The following is an 18,388-nucleotide window of genomic DNA, read 5'->3' as shown; positions in this document are numbered from 1 at the left end:
AATTGAATGTATTGTAAATGTGAAATCTTCGGCTCGATTGGAAATTGAATGCGTTTTAAATGTGAAATCTACGGTTTGATTGGAAATGTTGTGCTATACAAATAGGAAATTAAATGTTTCTATACATTTAATTTTACAGGTTGATAGCCAAATGTTGGTTTCAGAAATGTCAAATTTACGTTTTGACTACATTACATTTTACCGGTGAATGTAAAATTGGTTATACCACAAATGTGGCATGCAGGGCTTGCCACCACCCTCCTACGCATTGTAACTCGGCCACCTGAATTAAAGGCTTCAAAAGTCGCTTGATGACTTAGGCCTAAGGTGGTGCCTTGGGTATTAGCCTAGCTGATTATTATTTTGATTATTATTATTAAGCATGTCTTAACCGTTATTTTTACTGCAAATTCCATGTTAAATAACTGTCATGTCAGCGTTAAATACACTTTGAAACTACTGTTAAGTTTTACACTCTTTACACAATAATATAAATCTCATTGTTACTGTGTTATTTACTATAATATAGCAATGAATTTTAATGATCCATTTGACCGTGAAATTTACGGTAATTTCTTAATGTAACATTTTGTAATTATTTATATTAAATGTAGGCCTATGATTGTTTTTAACTATTGGTTTCATTCTATAAACCTGAAACGCTTTCAAAGTGGATATAAGCTGTGAATTGTGATGATTTGCACCCAACCAACAATGACTTTGTTTGTAGTTATCATTTTTTGGCCGAAAATATTCAGATTTTAAATGGCATACACTAACTTTTACAAGACACAATTCCAACTGAGAATTTAGTTTATGAAATTGAAATAAGTGACACATTCTTTGATCACAAATCTGTTAGTGTTGGTTTAAGCGTGAAAACGTATTACTATGGAACAGAAAGCCCTCTGTTTTTAAGACATTTACTAGTATTTTATTAAGGAAAGAAAGATTTTCTGCTCCATGGTTTAAGCAATAACAATAACATTTAAACAGTTAAAACATAATTTAATGTTACGGTAGAATTGGTAGTGTAGATAAGACAGACAAGTCGGGTTCAGAAGCGAGCGGTATTAATAAAGTCTGGTCACCTGATGAACGTGAAGCAGCAGTTTTTAGTTTGAGAAACCAATCAGTTGAGGAAACTTTAGATTTTGACTCGGTTGTTGAAAAGAATACAAAACCGGTATATTTCGGGTATATGGTTTATTTAAGCAATTAATCGGAAAAAAAAATTTGACTTCTGTTAGGTTACTGTTCAAAATGACGATATTTTTTTGATTCCGGAGGACTCAACATCTCAATCTAACCCAGAAAAGGATTTGACTTGCGAAGAGGACAATGTTTTGGTAAGTTTTTGCCACAGTAAATTTTTACTATTAATTAACTTACTTTAGTCAGATCACAATTTTCATTGCAAGGATCCAGAGAGCTTGATTCTTTCTTACAAAAGAACGAACCAATATTTAGAAGAAAAGAGCCACAGTCTGGCCAAAGACTGAAAAGTGACGCTCTCTAGAAGGAATAAGAAAATATCAAGCTTACAAGGCATACTTAAAGAGTTGGAAGATCAAAACTTACTATTGAAAGAGCATCAATGGAAATCTATCATCCACGTCAAAAGCTTTATTTAAAAAACTTAGTGAGCTTGGTCCTAATAAGAAAAAGAAACCTTATTCCGATGAAATCAAGCAATTCGTTTTGACCCTACACTTTTATTCGGCAAAGCGCATACTTGAGGAAAAAATTTTGCTTACCCCATGAAAACACCACCAGAGAATGGTCAAATAAGATTAACAGCGAACCTGGGTTCACTTTCCAGAGCTATGAGTTTCTGAAACGAGAAGCCAAAGATACTAGTTATAAATACTAAGGAGCACTCAATATAGACGAAATGTCAATCCGAAAACATGTTGCCTGGTGTGGAGATCAATTTACTGACTTTGTAAATTATGGAAAGGCCTCGGACAATGAACAAGAAGAACAAACCGTAGCTTCATCCGTACTTGTTTTAATTTTTATGGCCGTGAATGGCAGTTGGAAAATACCCTTGGGTTATTTATTTTTGCACGGAGCTCCTGGCTGGTTGTTAACAAACTTAGTAAAGGACTGTTTCGCACGAATCCATGAAACTTAGTGTGCGATGGATTCGGCAGCAGCCTCACAATGGCCAAAATGCTAGGAGCAAATTTAAACGAAGAGACCCTTGATCCGAGTTTGCTAAATCCTGGAAATTCCACAGATCCAGATGACGTCATTTATCTTATTATGGATGCGTAACCTTTTTTCAGACTTCATTCGAATAATTAATGGCTTGACCAACGAGGTGAAAGAAACTCCATTAACTTGTCACAGACTGAAATAAAAAGATTTAATGAGTATACCTTTTGTCCTTAGGCAAAGTGGGTAAAACCACTTGAAGCATCACCTGTACACTCCTATTAATACTTTAATATTTCAAGTGTCTTATAATATTTGTGCTTACCCACGGAGATCGGGCCTTGGCATAGACTAGGCAGACGACCTATGCACGGAGAATAGGCTTACGGAAGGAGAATGTTCAGTCGAAGGAGAGGTACTGAGAGAAAGAGGTATCCACGCAGCTCTCCTGCTACCCAGGGAGCACCTTTTTATTTACAGAAACCGGTTTCACCGGATTTGTAGTTAAGCTGTAGTGCTATTTTAGTAGCATAAGGTAGGGTTGATCAGAAATACAGCGAACACAGCCCTTTCTGCGTTGGTGAGAACAATCTTTTTCCATCATCCAATATTTGTATAACGTAATTGTAAGAACCGAAATAAACACTTTTCTTTTTTATTTACATCATGTTGATTTAGTAGGGAGTTTTACATTTATGAGTTATATTAGAGCATAGGAGATACGAATCAGTTACAGAAATACAAAATGGCACCCGAACTGGGGCTCGAAGGAGCACATTGACACTTACAAGGCCTAATCTTAAAGGCTTAGTGAAAAGGTGGTAGTGTGTGCTCCAGGGTCATTTCGCGTATAGCGATTTAAATTACAATAATTTAAATTTTTTTAATTGTTTATCGAGATTAAACAGCGTCTGTAAGTACATTAAAGATGGCCTATCATCGCAATTGATGGGACCCCGGCCGCATGGTAAAGTCATCTTCCTCCGAATCGGATGGTCACAAAAGTAACGAAAGAACATATGATTCATCCACAGTTGTCCAAGGTTAAAGCTATTCAAGACGCACCAGTACCACAGAATGTAGACCAATTAAGATCCTTTGTAGGGCTCATAAATGATTACTCTAGATTCATTCCAAATTCTTCCACCTCCCTATAGGCACCGTTTAATAAGCTTCTTCATTCTTATGTAAAATATATTTAGACACCTCAACATCAATAACGTTTAATCCAATCTTCAAGAGTTTTAATTCATTTTGATCCCGCAAAAGACGTGATATTAGCTTGTGACGCCTCACCGATAGGTGTTGTTGCGGTTATTTCGCACAAAATAAATGGTCAAGAACGACCAGTAGCTTTTTTTTGCTTCTCGTACGCTTACTCCTACTGAACAAAGGTACCCTCAAATCGAAAAGAGGTCCTTTCCATCATATTTGGTGCTCAACGTTTTAGAGACTACCTTTTGGGAAAACGATTTATTCTAATAACTGATCATAAGCCTTTGATTGTAATTTTTGGACATCACAAACCCATACCAGCTACTACAGCTTCAAGACTTCAACGATGGCAACTTATTTTATCTGGATTTGATTACAACATTGTTTATGGAATCTTTCTCTCAAGAAGGATATTACCACGTTGGAACGGATACAACGGAATTTTAGTCGCTTTTACATGAAGTCTCCGCGCCCACATTACCCGGGTCACATTCCCTATAGTAAGCGCCTTGAGATTATCCATCTTTGGCCGTTTCGGACTAACTTACGCTCGTGAGATTCATCAGGGCTGCAGCTTTCAGTCTCGAAGAATTTATGACCATGAACCTCCGTCTGGCCTGCCCGACGTACTACGAAAGATTTGCCAGATGTTCGGCATTGAAGAACTACTTCTTTTATAGGAGTGCTCGGTCTTGGAACAGGTTGCCCTCTGACATCCGGGAGAAGACCAACGAGTATTCTATTCCTCAGCAGGGTTGGCAAAATCCTTGTTTTTTTCAAAAAGAACAAAAACAATGTTTTTTATTGTTTTAAACAAGATTCATTGTATTTGACTGTTTTTAAATCAAACAATAAAAAACGCATAATAAACAATAAAAAACTATGTTTAAAACACGTTTTAAACTTTTCATTATACTTATAAATCAGACTCACGAGTAAACTCATTTAAAGAAATATTACGTATCTTTAAACGTATTATCATAAGTGGCATTATTACCCTAAGTGTGTTAATAAGATGAATTTTTCAATGATACCTTGTTTAACGAAAGTGACGTAAAAGCGTTGTTGACCAACCATTGACGGTCTTAGGGTTTTCGATGCCCCATGCAAATACTACCTAACCTGTAGTAGGGTTTTTAAAATAGCTATCATCCTGGCCGCATAGTACTAAGAAAAGGGAGAATAGCTAGTTATCCACACATTGTTTTTAGTTTTGGTTTATTGAAATGTGCACGTCTGCAGTCATAAATCATCACAAATCAACAATGTTAAAAAATAAGAACTTGGATACCTCTATAATCTTAAAACTTCCATCACGTCATAAAATTTCTAAAAAATAGAGAAAGGGGACCGAAATCCCTTGATTTTTATCTAGGAGTGCCACCTAGTCGGTTTTAACCCGATCTGTCCAGACCGGCCGTGTTTCTTGTTACTTAAAACCCGGCACAACCCGACTAAACAGCAACCCTACTTTTATCTCGTGCAAAGTTAGTGTCCCAAATATATGTATATTGGAAGCTATATACATTCTATTTAAACAAAAAGACAAAATTCAATGCGTTCGTAGGAATTTTTGCACTGGTAGGAAATTTATGATATCATATCGAGCCCTTTCAGTCGCTCTTTTCAGAGAATTTTAAAATCAAACAACCCGTTATCAATACAATTTACCTTTCTTAGAGCCTTGGAATGGTTTTTTCTACCTTTTCCCTCATATTTAATAACCAAAATCTTACAAAAAAACAATGAAAATTTACCCTATAAAAAACATGTTTAAAACAGATAGTTTAAAACGTTTAAAACAAATTGGTGTTTGTTGAAAATATTGGTTTTAAACGTGTTTTAAACACTTGTTTTAAACATTTTGTTTAAAACTTGCCAACCCTGTTCCTCAGTTGCGTTTACTAATTTCAGAATTTCTCTTCGCTGATTGGATGCTTAAAAATTCTTAAGTTCTCATTGATGTTTTCCTTTTTCGATTATTTTAAATTACTGTACTTGGTTTCTTATTTAAATACTGTTTTTTTTTCATTATTTATTCTATTTACTTTTTGTACTTTGTGTCTGTGATGTCTCGGTAACCACCTTGAATAGGCCTTGCCTCTGTGGTTGCCAGCGAAGTGTTTTATTCTTTGCGAAATAAAAATTATTATTATTATTATTAGTATTATCGAAAATAACGTACGACATGCTCTCTTGGGGAGGCTGCGCTTGTTATTTAATTCAGAAAATCGAAAATATCCAAAATAAATTCTTAGAGCTTGCGCATACCCATTTCTTATATCGCCTGCCATATGACCGCGAGTTCCTACCACACCACTTAGGCCTGGAAACCATACGACTGTACGCGTCCAAACGTGAACTATGGTTTTTAAAAAAGATTCTATTTAAACCGAATTTAAGTGGGCTAACACCCTCTCTTAACTTTCATGTACCACAATTTAACGCTAGACGAAAAAAAACTTCCAAAACTCATCATCCCCTTTGATACGGTTTCAGTTAACATGTAATGAATTTAGTGACAAAATTGACATATTCTCCTGTAAATACTCTGATATCTTAAACCTCCGATAATTTGGACAAATGTATTAGAACACCTCTAAATTTAACCCATGTTCTTTTAATGTACATAAAAAACAAATATTTATCGACTCTTGTATATTTAACCAATATTATGTAACTCAAAACTTTGCTCTTTCAATATATGTAATTGTCCGTGCCGGTCCTAGAAGGTACCTATGTACTGTTGACGTGCACGTTAAATAAAACATGTAATTTCATTTAATTTAACTTAAATATTATTATAAGACTGGTACTGAAAATACAAATGCCGATGCTATGAGCCGTCTTCCTTTACAAACGCCAAACTTCAAAACTCCTGTACAACCAGAACTAGTTTTATTACTTAGTCCAGTTTCTGATTTTTCGATCAATGTACCCTTAATGGCTGAGGCTACAGATCAAGACCCAGTATTATCTCAAGTAAAGAAATTCACATTAGAGGGTTGACCGTTTAAAAGTAACAAATTTCCACCCGAACTGAAAAGGTATCATCAACGTTCATCCGATATTACCTTAATGTGCAACGCTAATTTCTAGATGACGATTAAACGTGTCTATTGGTTTCCCCAGCGTTAGCAAAGTAGAAGGAATCTCGTGAAAACAACCTTAACGTTAAGTAACCGGGTTCAAGAATGTCTAGGGGTATGATATAGGTAAATATACAACGAGAGTACGGGTGTCCAAAAGGTTTAATATATTGTAAACCAAAATAATAATAACAATACAAATAACAATAAAATACTTAAACACTTAATAATACTAAAAATAAGCATGCAATAGCACGAACGTGGCGGGGGGGGGGGGGAATACGCGGGCTCTGTCTTTCTATCACAATAGTTTGAAGCCTGTGGCTTTCGCTCACCGATTTATGACACGGTCTGGTGCCGTTCAACTTCTGGCTGGTGGTCCGACTTCCCAAAGACTTGCTCTTCGGCGTGGCTAGCTAGTTCCTTTTCCTGGCCTTCGTCCTTGAACGATATGTCGCTCGTTTGGGGTCTCCTTAACCTTTTGGGTCTGTCCGCTCTTTAACTCGATCCGATCTCTGGCTCTGTCCGGTCTCTGGCTCTGTCCGGTCTCTGGCTCTGTCCGGTCTCTGGCTCTGTCCGGTCTCTGGCTCTGTCCGGTCTCTGGCTCTGTCCGGTCTCTGGCTCTGTCCGGTCTCTGGCTCTGTCCGGTCTCTGGCTCTGTCCGGTCTCTGGCTCTGTCCGGTCTCTGGCTCTGTCCGGTCTCTGGCTCTGTCCGGTCTCTGGCTCTGTCCGGTCTCTGGCTCTGTCCGGTCTCTGGCTCTGTCCGGTCTCTGGCTCTGTCCGGTCTCTGGCTCTGTCCGGTCTCTGGCTCTGTCCGGTCTCTGGCTCTGTCCGGTCTCTGGCTCTGTCCGGTCTCTGGCTCTGTCCGGTCTTTGGCTCTGTCCGGTCTTTGGCTCTGTCCGGTCTTTGGCTCTGTCCGGTCTTTGGCTCTATCCGGTCTCTGGCTCTGTCCGGTCTCTGGCTCTGTCCGGTCTCTGGCTCTGTCCGGTCTCTGGCTCTGTCCGAACTCTGGCTCTGTCCGATCTCGGGCTCTTCCGTCACTCAGGACCCTGAGGACTTACTCAGGACTCTGAGGACTCAATCCATCTCTGACTCTGCCATAAAATATCTCTAACTCCCTGGTTTTGTTCAGCACCATTTCAGTAGGCGTGGTTTAATTACGGAAACTGACATTTGGTGGCTTCTTATTGGAGAGGTTAAAAGGGTAAGGGTAGCTTGGAGTAGGCGGCTTGGCTTGAAGATTATTGGCTGTAGAACGTTTGCGTATAAAAGTAGAAAGATGAAATCATCTGGTGTCTTTCCCAGGAAGAAGGTCGCACGACGGTACCACATGTCGCCACGTGGCTCTCGGGAAGGGTACACGTGGTTGTAGTTTTTATTTTTAAAGGTGGCCGTTTGAAATAACGCTTCTTTCAATAGTTTACTATTGACGTCCGAACGCCGTACAATAGAGAGCGCGCATCTTTAAGTCATTTACGATACGACGCCGAGTATTCAACAATAGAGAGAGAGAGAGAGAGAGAGAGAGAGAGAGAGAGAGAGAGAGAGAGGGGTTATAGCGCACAATGGATGAGTCAAGATGTGGCGCTTTCCCAGCACCGAACGCTGGTTAGGGGAGAGCCACATGTAGAGGGGAGACGATACTTTACACGGACAACAATAATACATTTTACAAGAAAAATACTAATGATTCCTTTTTACGACTTGGACACCCGTAAGAAATTGAAAAATATAAAAGGGACTTGAAAACTAAATGTCATAAGTTTTAAATAACACGAATCTAAATAGGAAATATTTTAAATGCAATAAGTTTTAAATAACACTAATCTTTAAATAACACTTTTAACAAGTTGGCAAGCCAAAATATACCTCTCCTCGGAAGAATGGTCCCTAGTGGTAATAATATCTCGACACGACCCCCAAAGATGTCTCCGCAATTCAGAGTTATTTACTAAAAACGTATTCTCGGTTCAATCCCTGCCCGGAATAAAGTTTTAATTTTAATTTAAATTATTGAGACGAAACAACCGAGTTTAATTTATTCAGAATATTATAAATTAAGTAGTTACAACAGCGAGTTAGACTTACTAAAACAATGCACAATTGAATTTAACCCTTTTTACAGTACATGTTTATCAGTTGAATATAATACGAAGCAAATTTTAATGAAAGAAATATCTACAGATGGTATTTGTATTTTTCTCGCTTACAAAATACTTGCCGCAGCTTTAACGCTCATTTTATTTCAACACTCGTAGACTTCCAGTTGACGTTGTGACACCTAGGAGCAACAAACACAAAGAGAACGCAACCCGTCAAAAGTCGTGGATTTTCTTGTGTACGTTTTTCATTGGCTAGACGCTTTAGCGCCTGCTGCCGTCGGGAGGGGAAAATTCGGAAATTGTCTTCCCCCCCGCCCATAAAACGTTCAGCGTAAAGGCTCGTGACGCTCGTCCAATGAAATTCGTACACAACCCTTCGTTAGCGTGTTTAAAGGCTAGCTGCGTTCTCCTTGTGTTTGTTGCTCCTAGGTGACACATACCGCATGAAAAAGACCAATACCATCCAATTTCCAATATCATATAATGACTCGCGCACCCAGGAAATCATTGACTGCGTTAGAAATCGTAGATATCCAAATATCCACACCAAAAACAGAAATGAGCCAACAGGCCAAAAGTCTAAAAATATAATGTAAGGGTTATATATTTTACCACGATAAATTTACGAGATCTTTATCCCATTGCTGCTCATTCATTATGTTTGTTACTTATGGTGATTCTCTAAATATCGTTGTAATATTATGAGTCGGTAATTCAATGGCGCAACACTACTCCGTATAAAACGTGGAGCGAGGCTAAAACCGATCTACCGTGTACCCCGTAGCGATAGCGTCGTACCAGTTACTTACTAAATGAAATAAAATATAGATGTCAAAATTAATATTTTATTTATAATCGACAAAAATATCTTGGGATAGCAGCTCTTCACCACGTTCACACGTGTTATGAACAATATCGCTGGAAAAAGAACAGAAAAATTAAAACAAAAAACGTACTACCTAACTTCGGAGCAACCCAATCGACCAAACTTCAGAGCGAAAAAACCAAACGACCAAACTTCGGAGCGAAAACCCAATCGACCAAACTTCGGAGCGAAAATAACAAATAAAAATATATATAATAACCACCCAATCGATCAAACTTCAGAGCGAAAAAACCAAACGACCAAACTTCGGAGCGAAAACCCAATCGACCAAACTTCGGAGCGAAAATAACAAATAAAAATATATATAATAACCACCCAATCGATCAAACTTCGGAGCGAAAACCCAATCGACCAAACTTCGGAGCGAAAATAACAAATAAAAATATATATAATAACCACCCAATCGATCAAACTTCGGAGCGAAAACCCAATCGACCAAACTTCGGAGCGAAAATAACAAATAAAAATATATATAATAACCACCCAATCGATCAAACTTCAGAGCGAAAAAACCAAACGACCAAACTTCGGAGCGAAAACCCAATCGACCAAACTTCGGAGCGAAAATAACAAATAAAAATATATATAATAACCACCCAATCGATCAAACTTCAGAGCGAAAAAACCAAACGACCAAACTTCGGAGCGAAAACCCAATCGACCAAACTTCGGAGCGAAAATAACAAATAAAAATATATATAATAACCACCCAATCGATCAAACTTCGGAGCGAAAACCCAATCGACCAAACTTCGGAGCGAAAATAACAAATAAAAATATATATAATAACCACCCAATCGATCAAACTTCGGAGCGAAAACCCAATCGACCAAACTTCGGAGCGAAAATAACAAATAAAAATATATATAATAACCACCCAATCGATCAAACTTCAGAGCGAAAAAACCAAACGACCAAACTTCGGAGCGAAAACCCAATCGACCAAACTTCGGAGCGAAAATAACAAATAAAAATATATATAATAACCACCCAATCGATCAAACTTCAGAGCGAAAAAACCAAACGACCAAACTTCGGAGCGAAAACCCAATCGACCAAACTTCGGAGCGAAAATAACAAATAAAAATATATATAATAACCACCCAATCGATCAAACTTCAGAGCGAAAAAACCAAACGACCAAACTTCGGAGCGAAAACCCAATCGACCAAACTTCGGAGCGAAAATAACAAATAAAAATATATATAATAACCACCCAATCGATCAAACTTCAGAGCAAAAATAATTAATAGGTAGAAAAATATATAATAACCACCCAATCGACCAAACTTCGGAGCGAAAATAACAAATAAAAATATATATAATAACCACCCAATCGATCAAACTTCGGAGCGAAAACCCAATCGACCAAACTTCGGAGCGAAAATAACAAATAAAAATATATATAATAACCACCCAATCGATCAAACTTCAGAGCGAAAAAACCAAACGACCAAACTTCGGAGCGAAAACCCAATCGACCAAACTTCGGAGCGAAAATAACAAATAAAAATATATATAATAACCACCCAATCGATCAAACTTCGGAGCGAAAACCCAATCGACCAAACTTCGGAGCGAAAATAACAAATAAAAATATATATAATAACCACCCAATCGATCAAACTTCAGAGCGAAAAAACCAAACGACCAAACTTCGGAGCGAAAACCCAATCGACCAAACTTCGGAGCGAAAATAACAAATAAAAATATATATAATAACCACCCAATCGATCAAACTTCAGAGCAAAAATAATTAATAGGTAGAAAAATATATAATAACCACCCAATCGATCAAACTTCAGAGCAAAAATAATAAATAAATAGAAAAATATATAATAACCACCCAATCGATCAAACTTCAGAGCAAAAATAATAAATAAATAGAAAAATATATAATAACCACCCAATCGATCAAACTTCAGAGCAAAAATAATTAATAGGTAAAAAATATATAATAACCTATCACGACCCTTTAACTTTCGGGAGTGATCATCTTGTTATTTTTCTACTTTTTATCGTTTTTTTCCTCAGTATAGCCATCTAGGGACCACTCATATATTGTTTTTTGTTTCATTTCGTTTCTCTGGCCTATTCTGGCAGCCCCGTAGCTTTTTTTAGTTATTTACACACCCCGATAAGATAAGGGGTCATCTATTTATCTAGTTTATAAAGCCAAGTCAGCTTTGGACAATATTCAGTTTTTCTTTAATATGTTTCAATCGTGTCTTCAAGGTTTTAATGATCAGGATGTGGTATACAGCATCCGGTGACGCGGTTCGACGTGAAGGTTAAAGTGCACGGTATTTGTGCGGGTATTTCGCGTCGGATTCGTGGTTGTTCGTGATAATTCTTGGTGAAGAGAATTATGTGCGGTTCGTTCCTTGGTTTAAGGACGGTTACTTGAAGAACGATAAGTACTCTTAAACTATATTGTTTCATTCTTTTGTTATTTATTTTGAAGTGTATTTGTATAACTTTAACTTAAAAGATTCGGCCAACCATAGCCAATCTACTTAATTACTTACCCAACCGAAGCCACCCCTGCTATAGTCATTGTACACCCCAAAGAGCCCACCATAGCCATTAAGCATTAATCATCTCCAAATAATTACCAATGTTTATATAATTACCATAATTGAATCTGTTGTTACCAAGTCCAATAATAAACGAAGACTTATATTTTTGCATAACTACCATTGATTTCATTTACCTACTCTGTGACAATACCGACTCTAAGGATCCCGAACAAATAAATTCGATACATACGGCACGGGGAAATAAGTATTTAAATTACCCTCGAGTTTAGTGCGTGGGTCAGATCCTCAAGGTTACAATTGAAACTTTTTGAATCTTCCTTCACTTCCAATCTCCATGACTTCCCTAAAACCCCACTGAAAGTTATAGTGTCGTATTAAACCACCCAATCGATCAAACTTCAGAGCGAAAATAATTAATAGGTAGAAAAATATATAATAACCACCCAATCGATCAGGCTTCAGAGCAAAAATAGCTACTAGAACAATATAATAACGCAATCAAGCAACAAATTCATCCAAATAATTGAAAACCAAGAACAGCTTACCATTCACAAATACGAATTTTCTACATAATTATACTACAACCGGATAAGCTTTAGGCCACGATGCATTCACTTCAAAATCACCTCTAACACTGGACGATTAAGATTAAAAAAAAAGAAAAATATGAACAAGCACAAACCAACGATACGGAATAATTGACAACGTTATCTCGATGAGTAAAATAAAAAAAAGAGCCTTCCTTTGCCAAAACCATCGATTCGTATGATATTACAAAAAAAGCGTATCCAGAAAAAATAACTACATAAGAATTGTACTCTTCCGTTTTATAAAAAAAACTGGCCTTATCATAAAGGTACCTTCACTTAAATAGAGTCTCACCAGCTAAAGCTTTTGAAAAATTAAGTGACGTAATACACTCACGGTAATGAGCGCCACCATGAGGGGAAAAATGTTTTAACGTGTATTAAGCATAAAAATTCCTTCGATCTGGGGGCGCTAGCGGCGTAAGTTATAAGATTTATTGTGCCATCTTTGATGTTAAGTCATTTGTTTTCACGGATGCCAATGGTTCGGCAGTAAACTACTTAGTTATCCCGGTCTTCACTACGAGGCGTTATTTCTTCGTTTTAACTTCCTTTCCTCCCCAAGGCATACCCTCCGTTCTCCCCTCTTAACTTTTACTTCGCTAGTAACATTCATTAAAACATAGGCCAGATTGACACACTTTTGGTAATTATGTCACTTTTACCAAAATTTTCAAACTCACCAATCAACTACTTCGTTAGTAAGAAGTCGTCACTAACGCACAAACTGACCAATCAACTACTTCGTTAGTAAGAAGTCATCACTAACGCACAAACTGACCCAATTTAGAACAGTTTCTTTTATTTCCGTATGGGGCACGGTAATTTTCGAGGACGGCAGCTAAGGCTACATCGAAATTTTTCAGGATCTATTTTTAACTGCCTCTCAGTTCCCTATCCTTCCAACGGACCGGTATAAAGATCAAATCAAGACTCGTACCATAATTTATTTCCGAATTACTAGACGCGGTAAAAAAGCATCATTTTATATAGGAGCCTAATATATCAATTATTTTTGTAAGAATCAGGGCTTCTTAGTTTAGCCTCTGTCGCTCGAGAGTACATAGGGACATTTTTGACGGGGCTACAAGGCAGATTTTCGAGTGAAAATCGTTAACTAATTTTTTGCGGAAAAATACGAAATATTTTCCGACTTACAACACTAATTAAACATGATACCAGGAACCAAGATACTGATCGAGAAATACAAGATGATACAACGTTGGCTGGTAGTCGATATCTATCCATTCTGCTCGCAAGGCCGACGAGATCTTCAAGCCCAGAAACAAGTCCATGGAGATCGTCCAGTCTAAGATACCTTTCGAGCACACACAAACAACTTTTCTGGTCGTTACCACGCTCAACGACGCCAAAGCTCAGTTCCTCCATCATCGCCGCAGCGTGACTCTTCACCGCAATCAAGCAGCACATTAATTCAAATACTTGAAAATCAAGCCAACTTCAATAAAAATATCTTACCATTAATTATTCGCTTCGCCGCTAAAATAAAATGTATCACAAATTTTAAATCGATTAGATAACTGGAAAAATAACGAAGTAGCCAAATAGAATGTTTCTGCAAAAATCAGTTATTTCGCGGAAAAATTAAATAAGTTAAAAAATAATAAATAATAAATTCGCTTTACAATTTAATAGAATAGCTGAAAAAAAACAATCATATCAAAAAATGGAAAATAAAACAAATCGTTATCTGGATCATTAAACAAAGGTCAACAGAGGTAAAATAAGTCCTTTCCCAGGCCTAACATTTTATTAGATCCACATCCAAATATAAAAAGCAAATTTAGATTTGAACTTTTACCGGCCTTTTTTTAATCGCTATTTTTCCTTCAAAAGTTTGCCTATGACATGTTGTATTTTCATTATAGTCACTTGAGAGTCAATAGCTGAACGGTAGGGTGTCCGTTTCCTACCCGAAGGACCCGGGTTCGATTCCTTGACGCGTTCATAATTTAGTTTAAAATTAAGATAAAGTAATTAATTAATTGTAAGTTTAATATATTTTAACAATGTATAAAATGTTGTAAAATAAATTGACGCTAATAACAGCATAAAAACATTCGCCAAAGCTGTTTTTGAAAAACACCGAAGCTCAACAAGCGTCGGTGGCTGAGGTGGTAGAGTAAATCTTTTCGCGCAGCAGACCCGGGTTCGATCCCGGCCGGCGACAATAAATCGCAAATTGATAATAGGACGTATACCGTGAACATTTGGTGGAAACCCTGACTTATGGACGTTGAGACGTTTATCGTAACCCTCAGCATTCGGTCCGTTCGAAAAGTCAATACATAGACGTTGGAAAGTAGAATACATACGAAACACAAACATCACAAAAACACAACACGTCACAAGTGCACAATATACATCAACATCACTACACGGCATTTCACAAATGCACTATATACATGAACATTACAATCACATCACAAACATCACAAAAGCAAAATATACATGAACATTATAATCACAACACAAACATCACAAAAACACAACACGTCACAAATGCACAATATACATTAACATTACAATAGCAACAAAACGAAAATGACCACTAAGTCTCATCTGTCGCGGCAGTGAGCGTTGACGAACAAAAAACCCAAAACGCAACTAACATCCGTTAACGCTCACCGTCACGGCAGTTTTGCCACACTTTAGAATCAAAGAAACTGCGTACGCAGTGATTACGCTTTGCACCAAAATTGCGAACGCGTACACATTACACACACACACACACCCTCACACACACACAGACCTCGGAGAGGTAAAAATGAGCGTTACAAATGGACAATGTTTTGATCATCGCCAACAAAGTATCTTATCTGAACTTCATAGCACACATCAGGGTGTTCGTTCAAGGTCAAAGGTGTGGTGGCCAACATTTCATACCGAAATAGAAAGAACATCTCAAGAATGCAAAAATTGTACATCACTGGCTCCTATGCCACACAAACAATTTTCCAATTGGCAACCTGAAAATGCTCCATCAAGGGGTTGAACATTTGCCTGTTTTGTGTACGGGATTTTGGATTTTTTAAAAATCCGGGATTTTTCATTGTGGATTTGTCATACAAAGTCTATGGGAGCAAAATTCTTGGATTTGGGATTTGTGGATTTTTTTCCAAATTTTGTACGGGATTTTGCCAAATGTCGGACCCCTCGTGCTCCATGGAAAATGGTCCATGTGGATTTTGCTGGATCGATTAAGAATCAATATTTATTAAACACAGTAGATTCTTTTTCCAAATGGATGGAGGTTGATGTAACTAAATCTACTACATCTGAAGTAATTCACACATGGCAAGATTTGCCATAATGCCAACTTTAGTTACGGATAATGCAACTGGTTTCACAAGTATGGAAATTAAGAATTTTACAGCTCAAAATGGGATAAACCACATCACCATAGCACCTTACAATCCAGCTTCCAATGGACAGGCCGAGCGTTCCGTTCGCACTGTTAAAACCACCCTAAAAAGCTAAATGGTGAATACACTCCTGAAACTGACTTCATACATAGCGGATTCAATAAATTCAAAACTGGTTCTCTACAGCAACGTATCAACCGAAAAACACTTTCGCCGAACTCCTGTGAATAACGGACTTTCACCAGCTGAGAAAATGCTTAATAGACCTATTTTGACTCGTTTAGATCTTTTTAATCCGACCAATATTTTACAACACTTCTTGCCCAAATAAAGAGTTACCAACCACTTCTTCAAAAGTGTACATTCGAGATTCCAGTACAACCGCCAACAGAAGTGTTGTTAAATGGATACCTGGCACTATCATAAGGGCAACATTATATATGAAATACAGACTTAAACTGGCCTACAACGTAGACATAAGAACCAAATAAGATTTAACACGGACAATCCGGCCAGGCCTAATTCAACTGATCGTAACCACTACTCGGTTTCGGTTCAAAAGCGACATCAAAAACCCCCATCCCGACCTCCTGTCATATTTTTTAGACCGCAACAAGTTACCAGTCCTACTTGTTGCTTCTCTTTACAACGATCTCCACGACAGCTCAAATCCAACAGACCTCCACATTTGACTATTCACAAACATGCAGCAGACCCCCCCCCCCTTTTTCGATCTACCTTCTTTAGGAGGCGAACGGTTCGCGCTCTCTTCCGCTGTTTTTCTCTTGACGCCGTAAACAAGGGCGTAAATTGGTCAGGACTCGCGGGGCGACCGAGTAAAAAGTTGGGAGAGGAGCGAGAAGTGAACGCGTTTATTCAGCCCGAATTTTCTTGTGGATGAGAGTTGCGTTGGTGTAGCAGCGTCACTAGCCAAACAACAACGCCTACCTTCATTGCAGTCCACGTGTAAATGGTCTTAGATTAAACTCTATTCTTTGAAATAATGAAACTTCGGATAAATAAAATCATTGTAGGACTTAGCCTACTTTTGGTAGTTCAATAACGAACTTTTGAGATTCGTTTCACCGTTAAAAAACAAATGAATAATAAATGGGAACAGTTGGGTTCAAGGCAGAATCCAGAACTTCACGATACTGGCTTTTGTTGTTATGCGGCCCGGTTTTTCTGGGCCTAAAAATCTAAAACAAAACATTTTAGGCCCCATGTTCATGGCACATTTTTGAGTCATTAGGACCCAAAATACACGCTCTTAAATTTATGACATACTTATCCGTAACACCCTCTATATTATGAACTTCTGGCGAAAGAAATTTTTAATCCCCTATTATTGCGTATATAAAATAATAACAGATCCATCATGAGTATCTTTGGAATGGCAAATATAGCTGTAATAAAGGAGCTTGGAAAATCAATTGATGTTTATCAAAGACCAACGTTAATATTTTCGTAAAGTTGTCTTTTATGGATTTATTCGCAGACAGCTGTTTATTTGAATGCGGAGAGAGCGACACGCTAGAAAATAAACATTCGTAGCGTGTCACCACCACTAACATGTTAAGGATATATTCTTAAAAATGACATCGTTTTAGTTTTCGTGTTGTAAAGGGTCAAGCTTTACTGAAAGTCTATCCCCTTCGCCGCGTTGGGCGGTGGATTGCGTGTGGCTAAAGAGTTCATTATGGCCAATGACTATTCTTACGCTAACTATTCCATATTGACCGAAAAGGCCCGCAAACATTGTCTCGCTTGTTTACCGGTTGCTTATATTTCATTAGAGGAAAAAGTGTAACGACGCGTACACGCATTTAGAACGTACCAAAAAAGGTTCGGTAGTTTAAAAACCACGAAAATATACGCCATTGCCAAGAAGAATATTTTTAAAAGTTAGTGCTATTTTGAATATCAATTTTATGAGTCAAATTAAATATAGAAGAGCGTGCAGTCTTTCAGTAAGTGGAACAAAACATATAGCTTTACGTCCCTTAGTTTTCGGTCAAAGTCTCCTTTGTTACACCGTGAATGGAATTTATAACTATTATAGTTTTTAAATAGATGACATCAATTTCTATTGAATTTTTCACCGTTTTAAAATTAATTTTGCACGTGAAAATTCCACAACATTATTGATAATTTTAATTTAATATAGTTTTTTTTAATTTAAGATAATAACGAGTGGCAGATAACTCCCTTGATTATTAGGACACCCGTGTAAGATTAAATCCGAATAAAATAAAATATATAGCTACGACTGTATAAGGATTAAAATTAAACCACGATTAAAATTTTTAGCTTATTTATTTGGATACCCTGTTACAGAGTAATCCGCACTTCTTGTACAGTTCACCAAATTTGCAGTAAAATGCACTTTGTACAAATTCCACACGCTTATAAACAACGAAACG

The 18,388-nt window shown here is 37.4% G+C and overlaps 1 protein-coding gene across 1 annotated transcript in view; it reads left to right on the top strand.

Annotated features, from left to right (window-relative positions):
- The first annotated feature begins 1,894 nt into the window (after positions 1-1,894).
- LOC149936871 (uncharacterized) overlaps positions 1,895-18,388 on the top strand; it is a 41,194-nt gene continuing 24,700 nt past the window's right edge. Inside the window, exons 1-2 of the mRNA XM_090153735.1 lie at positions 1,895-2,101; positions 6,184-6,357. Of these exons, the coding sequence (XP_090009861.1) occupies positions 1,895-2,101; positions 6,184-6,357 (381 nt within the window). The remainder of the gene's footprint in view (positions 2,102-6,183; positions 6,358-18,388) is intronic.

The sequence above is a fragment of the Leiobunum rupestre genome, chromosome 7 (genome assembly GCF_980474605.1).
Source record: "Leiobunum rupestre chromosome 7, qqLeiRupe1.1.hap1, whole genome shotgun sequence".
In the NCBI taxonomy this organism is placed as follows: domain Eukaryota; kingdom Metazoa; phylum Arthropoda; class Arachnida; order Opiliones; family Sclerosomatidae; genus Leiobunum; species Leiobunum rupestre.
This window is presented reverse-complemented; position numbering and strand designations above follow the sequence as displayed.